The 13,292-nt window shown below is 51.2% G+C and overlaps 1 protein-coding gene across 1 annotated transcript in view; it reads right to left on the reverse strand.

Annotated features, from left to right (window-relative positions):
• The window catches only part of CLCN1 (chloride channel, voltage-sensitive 1), an 82,224-nt gene that overhangs the window by 16,924 nt on the left and 52,008 nt on the right, over positions 1-13,292 (reverse strand). The window contains exons 12-16 of the mRNA XM_015428122.1: positions 13,035-13,184; positions 10,026-10,095; positions 9,292-9,402; positions 8,971-9,184; positions 6,961-7,094 (exon numbers count right to left, since the gene is read on the reverse strand). Coding sequence (XP_015283608.1) covers positions 6,961-7,094; positions 8,971-9,184; positions 9,292-9,402; positions 10,026-10,095; positions 13,035-13,184 — 679 coding nt within the window. The remainder of the gene's footprint in view (positions 1-6,960; positions 7,095-8,970; positions 9,185-9,291; positions 9,403-10,025; positions 10,096-13,034; positions 13,185-13,292) is intronic.

Raw genomic sequence — 13,292 nt, forward strand, 5'->3', positions numbered from 1 at the left:
TTGTCAAAACGTGTTTGGTCTTTTCTCTTTGATGTGTATGAGAGAGTCACTACTGTGGTTATATATAAAGGAAGTATTTTGTGCTCATTTTTGATATTATACATCTTTGTTATTCTTGGTTTTGACAAAGACTTTTTTGGTTAATACATTTAAAACACTGGAACAAGTTCTACTACATTCTGTATTTCAGTTCAATAACTTTTTAATTTCACTCATTTAGATATTGTTTTTCTGCAATTTCTTATTTTGCTGGTATACTATAGAGTAGAGTAGACCATCTGAATGCCGTTTCCCTGATCTTTGTACTGAGGAGATCAGACACGATCCCTGGAGAATTCCAAGTACCGTCTGGACCAGAGGTCATTTCGGAGGGGATTGCGGGGGATCGCAGTTCCCCCGGGTGAGGTACGGGGGCGGGGCACATGACGAAGCCCCGCCCCCTGCTTCCGGCCGCCCCGATTCTGGCCCTCATTCAGCCAGGAGGAGGCAGGAGAAGAGGGAGGGTAAGATGCTTCCTCCCTGCCTCTCCCCACCCCTGCCTGCCTGGGGCCAGGGAGGGCCTTTGCGGGGCTTCCATTCACTCCCGCCGGCCTTGCAGGTCCACCGCCGGGCCCCTCATGGGCATTAGTAAACCTATTTTGACCTACCGATCTTTCAGTTTGCTCAGGGCAGCATATATGACTGTCTCCTTTTATGCTGACAATACCCTGTGAAGCACGTTGAGCTGAGAGCGCATGCTGGCAGAGGGGGATAAATGAAGTTTGTGCATTCGATGAAGAAGTACTTTCTTTGACCTGCACTGAATTTACTGCCCATCAGCTTCATTGGGTGCAACTAGTATTTTTTGGAGGGAGGGGGGCAATGTTCCCTCTAAGCTGTGGGGTCTCGTGAGCAAAAATTCTACTTTGTTGAGCTACCAGCAGTAAAGTTGTGAGCAAGCGATTTGGCTACTGTGTAAATTAGTTTGCTCTGGAGCCATCCTTCCTGAGCGAAGGCGAAAATCTGGGCTGGAGGCTAAAAAACTGAGCTAGCTCACCCTAACTCAGCTTAGAGGGAACACTGGAGGGGCGAGTCCTTTCTGTCTACCTCATGAATAATTTCATAAACAAGACTCACTGGGAAAGACAATAATGCTAGGAAAAGTTGGAGCCAGTAGGCAAAGAGGAAGACCCAACATGAGATGGATTGACTGAAAAGAAGAAGCCACGGCCTTCAGTTTGCAAGACCCAAGCAAAGAAGAAGAAGAAGAGATTGGATTTATACCCTGCCTTCACTACAAAGGTGTCTCAGAGCGGCTTACAAACTCCTTTCCCTTCCCCACCCCACAACAGACACCCTGTGAGGTAAAAGAAGAAGAAGAAGAGATTGGATTTATACCCCGCCCTTCACTACCCAAAGGTGTCTCAGAGCGGCTTACAAACTCCTTTCCCTTCCCCTCCCCACAACAGACACCCTGTGAGGTAGGTGGGGCTGAGAGAGCGCTTGACAGAAACTGCTCTTTTTCAAGGACAGCTCTTATCAGAACTACGGCTTGCCCAAGGTCATCCAGCCAGGTGCAAGTGGAGGAGTGGGGAATCAAACCCGGTTCTCCCAGATTAGAGTCCGCGCACTTAACCACTACACCAGACTGGCTCTCAATGCCAATGCTGTCAATGATAGGACGTTTTGGAGGTCATTAATTCATAGGGTCGCCATAAGTCGGAAGTGACTTGACGGCACATAACACACTCCGCAGTGTCTTGCCTCAGCAGTCTTACCTCTAAAGCGAGAAACAAATTCTTCTAACCCATCCTCATAGGGAAGGCTCTTTAAGAAGGCTCGGCCTTCCCCACAAGTGCTTTTCAAGCCGTGTTTGGAGCCGTTTATCAGGGGTTTGTTAAGGAGCAGACCAGGCCTGGTGGGCAAGCTTCCCCGAACAACAGCATGCCTCCCCCCCCCTCACAAGTCCTCCCTTGCCATGGGAAGGCTTGGGGGAGAATGCAGTATATCTTAGGGCACACCTTCCAATTCATGCGGGGAGCTGGGGGGGGGGGCTCAACAGGCCAGGTGAATGCCCTGCACCATCTCCTTCAAAAGGGAGCGAGGCCCCTTTTCTCTTAACCGGAGCGTCCTACTTCTTGGATTCAGTCCCCAACCCAGCACCCAGATCATGTCCCAGGACATCCAACCCTACCACTGCCCTTCCTGAAAGATATTGGCGTCTTTCTCCAGTGTTACAGTTTGGTGTAGTGGCTAGGAGTGCAGACTCTAATCTGGGAGAACCGGGTTTGATTCCCCGCTCCTCCACATGCAGCTGCTGGTATGACCTTGGGTCAGTCACAAGTTCTCTCAGAGCTGCTTTCTCAAGAGCAGTCCTCAAAAGAGCTCTCTCAGCCCCACCTTCCTGACAGGATGCCTGTTGTGGGGAGGGGGAGGGAAAGGAGATTTATATATAAGCGACTCCTCGACTCCTTCAGGTAGTGAAGGGCGGGGGTATAAATCCAATCTCCTCCTCCTCCTCCTCTTCTTCTTCCTCTTCTTCTTCTTCTCCTGGCTGTTCAGAAACAGCGTGAGGTTCCCGCAGAAAGAAGCAGCTGCTCAGACCAGTCTACGTGACAACAGCTCAGCTGAGGCTTCCTTCCCTCCCACACGAAGTGCCGTTCCCTAATGCCAAGTGGAAGATGACCAAGGCCCACACTGCCCCGGCCTTCTGTCGCTACTCCCCCTGCCTCCTGTCGAGTCCCCCGAGTGGCATCCTCGGCCCCCACCGTCAGTCTTACTCACAGAACTGCAAAAGATGTCGCAGCCGCCAAACCCGTTCCATGCCTTGCATGACTTATTCGGCAGGCATTCCGGCTCAGGTTTGCGGCAGACTTGGAGCCAAACTTTCATTTCCTTTGTGTGACCTTCTCCCCCCACCCCCTTGAATTCTGATGCCGTTGGATTTCATAACCAGATCAGGCCCTTCCCCCTTTTGGTCTGCTCATCAGTCCGCACCCCAGTTTGTGGGAATTCTGACGAAGAGTTAGTTGAACACGGCATTATATTTTTCCAAGCTGACCATTTTCCCACTGCATGGGAAATGAAATTGAGCAAAGCTTTCTTAGCTGCTAAAAACTCTTGGTCTATTTCATTTAAAAGACCCCCTGGATTTGCTTGCGTGAGAGCAGACCTGTGAGGCTAGGAACACAAATCCCAAGTCTTGGATGTGTGCCCCTTCATGAAAAATGATGGAGGATCAAAAAATCCAAAGCAAAACCGTGATAGAAGAAAGCCAAGTTTCCTGGCTGCAAAGAGCAAGGATTGAGGAGGAAGATTCACCCTTCCCCTTTTCTGCTTCAAGGATTCCATTTGAAGTTTGAATGAGCATCTAATCAGTCTTAGGAACTGATTCTCTGATGGCTAGAGGGACCAAACTGTTTGCAAGACATAAGAACATCAGAACATAAGAGAAGCCAATGTTGGATCAGGCCAAAGGCCCATCCAGTCCAACACTCTGTGACACACAGTGGCCAGAAATACCAGTGCCATCAGGAGGTCCACCAGTGGGGCCAGGACATTAGAAGCCCTCCCACTGTTGACCCCCCCAAGCACCAAGATTTCAGAGCATCACTTGCCCCAGAGCCCCTATCTATACCTTGTGGCTAATAGCCACTGATGGACCTCTGCTCCATATGCTTATCTAATCCCCTTTTGAAGCCGTCCATTCTTGTAGCCGCCACCACTTCCTGTGGCAGTGAATTCCAAGTGTTAATCACTCTTCGGGTGAAGTACTTCCTTTTATCCGTTCTAACCCGACCGCTCAGCAATTTCATGGAGTGCCCATGAGTAAAGACAGATCTTTACAGATCTGGTCATCCCTCCTCTCATGTGAAATCAGCAAGCAAATAATCCAAGAGTTTGGCTTAAGGGGTCCCAAAGCTGCTTCTTGGATTTGGCCTTTTTGCCCTTTTGCCCTAGTTTAGGCATGCAGGACATGCACATCTCCCCCAGATTAATGGAAGGCTAATAGGAAGGTCCAGTACTCAGTGAAAGACAGAGGTATTTTCTAATGTAAGCAAAACTGAAACGATCCTTTCGTAGTTTTGACATGGACCTAATATTAGTGTTTTGGGGTTTTTTAAAGCATTGCCATGTCACACAGTTGTGGTCAGACATTCATATTGGGATTAACTAAACTCTGCAGTACTTGATGGTGCTTTTTAGGACCACGCGCTGAATTTCAATGTACTATTTATTTTCGCCGCAAAATAAGGTGTTCCCGTTGATCATCAGTGATGGGCAGACCCAGTCCAGTCTGGAATGATGTTGGTGAAACATACTGGAGAACATCTGCTGTGCATTCTGGATTGATCCCATTCTCAATTCGGGCTCCACTCTGTTCACAATCGGGAACACAAAAGGGGCTGAGAGCCCCCCCCCCAGTGCCCCTATCCCTTCCTGAGACATACGGAGACCAGGGGAAATCAGAGCAAGGTGGGATTGCAAGAACTGTAAGACATCGATGTCAGGGGGTGCTAGGAAGCACAGGAATTACATTTCCCGTGCGCTCTAGTGTGCTAGTGCACATGCCTATGGCAACACCCTAGGGATGCCAGCCTCCAGGTGGGACCTGGGGATCCCCCAGAATTACAGCTCATCTCCAGACTACAGGAGACCAGTTCCTCTGGGGGGGGGGGAATGGATGCTTCGGAGGGTGGACTCTGTGGCACTGCACCCCACTGAGATTACTACCCTCAGCAGGCTCCACCCACAAATCAGGAAGAGTTTCCCAACCTGGATCTGGCAACCCTCCCTGCTCCACATCCCCTGCTGGTGGCCAAGGGGGGGGATCCAGACATAGGGTTGCCAGCCCTGGTGGGCAACCCAGCAGGAGGAATCAGGGGTCCGGGACAAAGGATTCCGCATCAGTGAGAGCCCTCCCTTGCCAGCAATGCTCCCTCTAAGGTGTGGAGTCTTGGGAGCAAAAATTATGCTTTGAGAGCTAGAACGTGAGCATTCAAGTTGTGAGCGAGCGATTGGGCGACTGCATAAATTCGTTTGCTCTGGAGCCATCCTTCCTCAGCGAAGACAAAAATGTGTGAGCTGGAGGCTAAAAAACCTGTGAGCTAGCTCACACTAACTCAGCTTAGAGGAAATATCGCTTGCCAGTGCCACCCTTTTTTCCTCTGCCATCACATCCTACCTCTTTGGGGCTCTCCAAGCCTCAGAACAGGGATGAAAGGGCAGGAGTCATTTCCTGAAGGAGCACACAGGAGCAGAGCTCCGGCAGTAAAGAGCCCAGGGGGCGGGCACATGCAACAAGCCCCACCCCCTGCTCCCAGCAGCCCTCAGTCAGAGCAAGAAGCAGCCACGTAAGTTGCAGAGCTCCTCCCGGCCCCCAGCCCAAAACAGTCCAGTGGCACCTTTAAGACCAAGTTTTATTCAGGCACAAACTCTCCCTCCTCTGCGAGGACAGATCTGCACGTTCCCCCCCCCCCATCGCTAGCAATCCAAAACAGTCCAGTGGAGCCTGAGCGGTGGGTGTTGCCTTCTGATACACTTCCAGTGATGTCAGCGGGTGTGGCATATGCAAATAAATTATGCTAATGAGTTATGCTAATGAGCTTTTGCACCTCTTTTTCTATGAAATTACCCTTGAAAGGGGATAGGAGCAAGGGTTGCAGCACCCAGTCCTGTCCTTTTCATCCCAAGAAGGTAGTTACAGCAAGCATCTCCTCTTCCTCCCTGGCCTGGAGCCTTGGCCTTGACGGTCCCTTGCCGGGCCATTCTTGGTGGTAGCAAGGGCTGCTGCACTGGCAGCTGGCCTCCATTGAGGCTTCTCTTCCTCCTGCTGCCCTGAGCCGGCTGTGTCTTCTTTCTGAGCTGGGATCTTTGCTGGGTGAGTGGGGAATAGGGAGGGCTTGTGGCAGTGGCATCCGGCTGAGTTGTAAGGCTGCTATGCTTGGTCTGGAAGTCGTGGGGAGGTAGGGAGAGGCCAGGTCAGGTGCTTCCAGCCCCAGACAGCATCACACCAATGTGCAATGTCACTTCCAGCACAAAACAGGAAGTGATGTCATCTCGTCAGGCGAAGTTCTAAGATTCACCCCAAACTCTATGGTTAAACTCTATGGTTGGGGCAAATCCTAGAGTGTCACCGTGACACTTTCAGCTTTCCAAGAGATCTCCCACTATAGCAAGAGACCTGGCCTCCCAACCCAGGTATGAAGCTTGAGACCTTACAGTTATTTTTGTGAGCCCACCCCATTTTCGTGAGGAAGGAGACCTCCCTCCCCAGGCTCATGACACAGATAGTTGACCAAAACAGATCCTTCCGGGATTAGCCTGGACTCCAACAGGGACTGGGTCCAATCCATTCAGTGTCTGCCCCCTTTGACTTTGGACTCCACTCCTGAACTGCAGGCTGTGGAAGGTCGGTAGTTCAGCAGTTCGAGACCCGAGTTGCCGCATGACGGAGTGAGCTCCCGTCTCTAGTTCCAGCTCCTGCCAATCTAGCAGTTCGAAAGCAAGAAATTGCAAGTAGATAAATAGGTACCGCTTCGGTGGGAAGGGAACAGCATTCCGTGGGCCTTGGTGTTTAGTCATGCCGGCCACATGACCACGGAAACGTCTTCGGACAGCGCTGGCTCATCGGCTTTGAAACGGAGATGAGCACCGCAACCCTAGAGTCGGACTCGACTGGCTTTCGAGCAAGGGAACCTTTACCTTTACCTTTACCATCACTTTTAGCTATGCACATTCGTTTTCTATGCCAAAGCGACAGACTTCATGTCAGCAAAAAGTGGTCTGCGCAGAATGACCACAGTGCTACGCAGCTGGAGAAGTGCAGTGTTTTGCCACTGAATGAGTGGGGGAGGAGGAAAAGGAGCAGCGGGGAGGACAAAGTGAAGCCAGGAGACCTCCCCATGGAACATCTCTTTACAAGGCAACATTCCCCGCACATTGAAGAGGTGCGGGGTTGCAACCAACATCCCGGCTCACCTTGAGAATCCACTAAAGGATAGGTCTTGAAAGCTGTGTCCCGTAGCAGTGCCTGCAGATCCCGGTATTTGCAGTTAGACCAGATGAATTTTACGTCACACACCATAATATCCTCGACAAAGACGTTGTATTTGCTTGAAGGAAGGAAGAAGAAGAAAGAGTGAGCTAACAGAAAGGAAAGGGGCTTTGTTCGTTAGCCATTCATTGCATCGATTTACGCTGTGTAATCTGCACTGAGTCTCAGTGAGACAGGCAAACTATGACCACAGTAAAGCATAAATAAGCAAATAAATAAATAAATATTCACCGGCAGGACCCTGTGAGTCAGTTAACAACGTCTGCAATCACAGTAAAACCCAATAAATTAAATACACATGAGAAGCAGGAAAACTTCTAGAAACTAACAGTGCAATCCTAAACAGGGCCTATGTGGAAGTAAATCCCATTTTAGTCAATGATGCTTAGTCCCAGGAAAGCATTCTTAGGACTGCAGATAAATAATAATGGCAAACCCATTGCAGTATATCCACTTGAAGCATTTCAAACGCCTGTTGCAAATTTTATTTATTTGTGTAAATAATGTGTGAATGTGAAACATTCAAGGCAGCTGGCGAAAAAAATTCACATCATGTGACATGCCACAAAAGACTGATCAAATGGATCAGTCAAATAATGTTTGGAATAAAGCAGTCTTTGCAGCCCGTTCGAAAGTTCATATTGAGCAGGCCTGCCACATGTCTAAGGAGGGAGTCCGATAAATGTGGGAATCACAGATGAGCAGGGCTATTTTGGGGCAGGAACGCACAGGAACGGAGTTCCAGCTGGCTCCCAAGTTGGCCACGCCCAGCAGGAACTCATTAGCATAATAGGCCACACCCAACAGCAGAAACTCATTAGGATTGTCTACGTTAGGGGTGTGTGGCCTAACATGCAAAGGAGTTCCTGCTACAAAAAAAGCCCTTTTGACAACAAACAGGGTAAACAGAATAAGAAGCAAAAAGTGGGTGTGGCTGTATGACTACACTTCTGGTAACATGGGGGTGCGGCCTAATATGCTAATGAGCTGTGTCACCAGGGGTGCGGCCTGATATGCTAATGAGCGGTGTCATCAGGGTGTGGCCTAATATGCTAATGAGCTTCTGCTGTTGGGTGTGGTCTATTATGCTAACGAGTCCCTGCTGGGCTTTTTCTACAAAAAGAGCCCTGCGATGAGAATAGATGTCCCTCTGCAGCAACTAGGAGGAGAGGAGGAAAAGGAGCAGAGGAGTTGACAACGTGAAGCCGGGGGACCTCCCCACAGAACGTCTCTTTACAAGGCAACATTCCCCACACACTGGACAGGAGTGGGGTTGCAACCAGTGTTCCCTCTAAGCCGAGTGAGTGTGAGCTAGCTCACAGTTCTTTAGCCTCCGGCTCACACATTGTCGTCTCAGCTCAGGAAGGAGGGCTCCAGAGCAAACTAATTTATGCAGCAGCCAAATCGCTCGCTCACAACTTTCATGCCAGGAGCTCAGAAAGTGCAATTTTTGCTCACATCTTAGAGGGAGCATTGGTTGCAACCCACCCCACCCCACCCCACCCCTGGCTCACCTTGAGAATCTACTGAAGGAAACATCTTGAAAGCTGTGCCCTGTAGCAGTGCCTGCAGATCCCGGTATTTGCAGTTCCCATCTTCTTGGCACTGGCTTCTTTTTTTCTTCTTTTTTTGGTATTGTGTGTGTGTGCATGCACCTGGACGTCATAATTGACTCCTGGCGACCCCTAGTGGGGCTTGGACGTTTCAGAGAGGTGGCTTGATATTGCTTGCCTCTGTCCCACCCCTGGTGTTCCTTGGAGGTCTCCCAAGTACTAGCTTCCAAGATCTGATGAGATCAGGCTTGCCTGGGCTATCCAGGACAGGGCTGGCACTGGCTTCTTCTTTGTGGCTGGGCCTCTCCCCTCCACCTACGCCACCCCCATTGCACCATCTCCTAATCTGCCCCCTTCCTTCTATCCTTTCCCCGGATGTACCTGATCTGATTCCAGCCCAAGTCCGGCAGGTAGGGCAACTTCTTCACTTGGATGATGCTGTCGTAGAGGCTCGGCTGCAAACTCTGGGCCACCATGTTGGCCAGGATGACGGCCACCATCATGGGCAGGATGTGAGAGATCTGTCCCGTCAGCTCAAAGCAAATCACCGCTGTGGACACCGTGTGGCTCACTGCGCCGGTCAGAGCCGCAGCGCCTTTCCCAGACGGGAGAGAAAGAGGCGGAAAGTCAGCATCGTACAAGTGGAGAGAGCTTGGGGGGAAAAATCTTCCAGCCACAGCGGAAAGTGAGGGCTGGACTTACCGATCACCGCATAACCTCCAGGTAAGATTTTGTAAAGAATGCCGTCGAATAGTATTCCATCGGGGAAGAGCCAGGCCATGATTTCACCCACCAGGCGTCCAAAGGCAGCCCCTGGGAACCATCAAGAAACCAACATTTCACACCCGGGAGCCTAACAGAGGAAACGGGTCCTCACCTCCGCACTGCCACATTTGTCAACGACATATGGAGAAATGCTCGGGGAATCGTTCACACCAGCCTAATTGAAATGCTCGGGAAATCGTTCACACCGGCCTAATCGTGGGCCAGCAGCAGGAAGGCTGTGGAGCTGCCACAAAGTATCTGAGATAGTAATCGAGGCTTCAGTAACAGACACGTGGAGAAGAAGCAAAATTACCATATTCTACTCCCGTGAGCTCAAAAGGTCCACTTTTCAACTGCAGGAAAGCTGTTTTGCACTGGCTACATACGACTGAAGTTCAAGCTGAAGCCATTGGAACTAGAGTAGCACAGACCAGCACTGGTGAGTTGTGGGCAACGGCTGGCGTGGGAGAAGGTGCAGGGAAAGGAGAAGCTGATGTGTTAATGGGTTTTCCCGAAAGGCACCGGAAGGGAAAGGGAGCCAGGGACCCAACTGCCTCCGAGAACCCTCTTTTCCCACGTGGGTTTGCATCTCCCTGTCAGCTCCATTACAGTCCTGACCTGGCTGTGAAAAATCCCCCTTGGAGAAGCCCTGGGAAAAGATGAAGACTCACCCAGCACAAACACAGGCATGAAGCCTCCGCAGGGGATCGGCATGGTAGTGGCCACCACAGACATCCAGAACTAGGACAGAGGGGACAGGCAGCAACGGTTAGTGTGTGGCACTGGCGTCTCTCACAGCTCTGCTGAAAGTCCGTTTGGTCAGGAACAGTCTGAGGGGAGCCTGATCGAGGCGGGGGATGGGTGAGGGCATTGCAGGCTTTGGGGTGCGGGAAAGCAGTGAGGGAAATTCATGCAAGCCATCCACATATCCTGGGCCGGGGCGGGGCGGGAAGAATGGGAACTAGGGACCGATCAGTATTTTACAAAATCAGTGCTTCCCCACAGCATTTGCTAGCCACCCCCTTACAGTAGGGATGGGCACAAACTGGGGAAAATGGAGGTTTGTGGTTCGGGGTTTTCATGAAACCGAACCACGAGCTTCCACGAACGTCTCCATTCCACAAACCGGTTTGTGGTTCGGGAAGCTTGTGGGGCCGCAGCCTCACCTAGGAGTGAGCTCCAAAGGCATTAAAATGCCATCGGAGCCCACCACTCGGGACCCGAGTAAGCTCCAAAGGCATTTAAATGTCTTTGGAGCCAACTTCTGGGTTGGTCCACCCAACCGGAAGTGAGCCACAAAGGTATTTAAATGCCTTCGAGGCCCACCTCCAGGTCCGGCCAGCCTGAGAGTGAGTTCCGAAGGCCTTTATAGGCCTTTGGAGCTCAGTCGAGTCAGACTGCTCGCCTCGACTGAGCTCCCAGAGTGAGCTCTGAAGGCAGTTCATGGGCGGATCATGGGAGGCGGTTCTCCCAAACCCCCGGTTCGCGAACCACGAACTGGCCTGGTCTGTGCTCGAACTGTGGTTCATTTATGGGCCTGTGCCCATCCCTACCTTACACCACTCCTCACTATTCTATCAAACAAACAGCAAAAATGCTCATAAACTTGTTCTGCAATGTTTTTTAAAAAAATATATGTTTAATGGGTTGGATCCTGTGATGTGTGAATGCAAGGACTGGGGACTCTTCCTGCATTTTTCTCCCCCCAGGAATCCCCTTCTGGCTTTAAACTAAATCCTATGGGGGAGGGAGACAAAGATCCAAAAGCTACCAGGGCTCTTTTTGTAGAAAAAGCCCAGCAGGAACTCATTAGCATAATAGGCCACACCCAACAGCAGGAACTCATTAGCATATTGGGCCACACCCCTGACAGCACAGCTCATTAGCACATTAGGCCGCACCCCCATGTTACCAGAAGTGTGGTCATCCAGCCACACCCACCTTTTGCTTCTTATTCTGTTGACCTTGTTTGTGGTCAAAACCCAGGGCCTTTTTTTGTAGCAGGAACTCCTTTGCATGTTAGGCCACATACCCCTAATGCAGCCAATTCCAATGAGTTTCTGCTGTTGGGTGTGGCCTATTATGCTAATGAGTTCCTGCTGGGCGTGGCCAACTCGGGAGCCAGCTGGAACTTTGCTCCTGTGTGTTCCTGCCCCAAAATAGCCCTATTACTCTTTTTGTATGGGGAGCAGTCAGTTATGACTCGCCAGCGGGGGAAACTCTGCATGCAGAGCACTGGAGAATGGACTAGGGAGGTGTGGGTTGGCCAGCTCAGGCTGTGCTGAATGAAAGGATCCCAACTCCGAGTTGGGAGATTCCTGGATATTTGGGGGTGGAGCCTTGGGAGGGCGGGGTTTGGGGAGGGGAGGGACCTCAGTGAGGTATAATGCCATAGAGCTCACCCTCCAAAGCAGCCATGGTCTCCAGGGAAACTACCCCTGGGCTCCTTACTGTCGGAGCTGCACTCCTGCAGTCCCAGCTCCACCTGGAGATTGGCACCCTGAGCAAGAAGGCTAGAAAGAAGTCTCACAGAGAGGGGGGGGGAAAGCCTGTTAAAGGGCTTAAAGGATGGTGCCGTTTGGGTCTTCCTCTTTGAAGGCAAAAAAGAAAAGTAGCTGTTCAGGCTTTGGTTTGGGGGTTTTTTTAATTACAAAGGAAAGTCACATGACTATGAAGCCAGCAATGCTCCCTCTAAGCTGTGGAGTCTTGTGAGCAAAAATTCTACTTTGTGAGCTACTGGCATTAAAGTTGTGAGCGAGCGATTGGGCTACTGCATGAATTAGTTTGCTCTGCCTGGAGCCATCCTTCCTGAGCTGAGACAAAAAAAAAAGTGTGAGCTGGAGGCTAAAAAACCACGTGCTAGCTCACACTAACTCAAGCTTAGAGGTAGGGCTGCCAAGCTGCGGTGGGGGATCCGCACGTCTTCACAGGATCCCTGCCGTGGGGGACAGCGATACGCGTTGCACCGCCGTCGCCAGGATGTGACTCTACGCGTCGCTCTGGCAACGGGACTCCAAACAGCCCCGTTGCCAGAGCAACGCGTAGCGTCACATCCTGGCGACGGCGGTGCAACGCGTATCGCTGTCCCCCGCGGCAGGGATCCTGTGAAGACGTGCGGATCCCCCGCCGCGGCTTGGCAGCCCTACTTAAAGGGAACACTGGAAGCCACAGCATCATTGAAGAAGACATCTGATTGGATAGACAGGAAGGTGGACTGGCATTGCCCTTTCTTCTCGCTATAAAGCACCAGGAGAGACGTCAAGATGCTACTGGAGCAGGCTGTCCCACCACCCCAACTACTACTATTGGTGGAAAGTTCAGAGGTGGTTTGCCATTGCCTGCCTTTGTGTAGCAACCCTGGGCTTCCTTGGCGGTCTCCCATCCAAGCACTAACCAGGGCCGACCCTGCTTAGCTTCCCGGATCTGACAAGATTGGGCTAGCCTGGGCCATCCAGGTTAGGGCCATCTGCTACGACCCTCCTATTAACACAGCACAACTGGCCTTGTTCAAAAAAGCACACCTTGCCTTAGTGGCTATCACTTGCTAAGTGCTCCAGGAAGTGATGCAGCACTTCTCTGGGACCTGAGGATATCCCTCTACATCTGCAAAGGGGAAACTGTAGGGTTAAGAGCTCTGTCAGCGCTTTCCGCACAACCCACGCTCTCAGACAGACGCCTACCTTCATGAGGAAGAAGAGGAGGATGATCACAAACACGCTGACTTTGGGGTGGATCCAGACCGCAGACTTCCCCAGGATCTGGGGGTCTTCTGTGTGCTTGACCCAAGTGTAGTTATCAAAGAGGCTGCTAATGGCCTCCCTGGGCATCAGCTGCAAAGAGAGAACAGCACTTTCTTGGATCTCGCCTATGGTGCTCGGCCAAGCTGGAAGCGTTCATCTGGCCTAAAGGAGCTTTCCTCCAACAAAAGAGGGCTGCTC

The sequence above is a fragment of the Gekko japonicus genome, unplaced genomic scaffold (genome assembly GCF_001447785.1).
Source record: "Gekko japonicus isolate JY-2015 unplaced genomic scaffold, Gekko_japonicus_V1.1 scaffold1321, whole genome shotgun sequence".
Classification (NCBI taxonomy): domain Eukaryota; kingdom Metazoa; phylum Chordata; class Lepidosauria; order Squamata; family Gekkonidae; genus Gekko; species Gekko japonicus.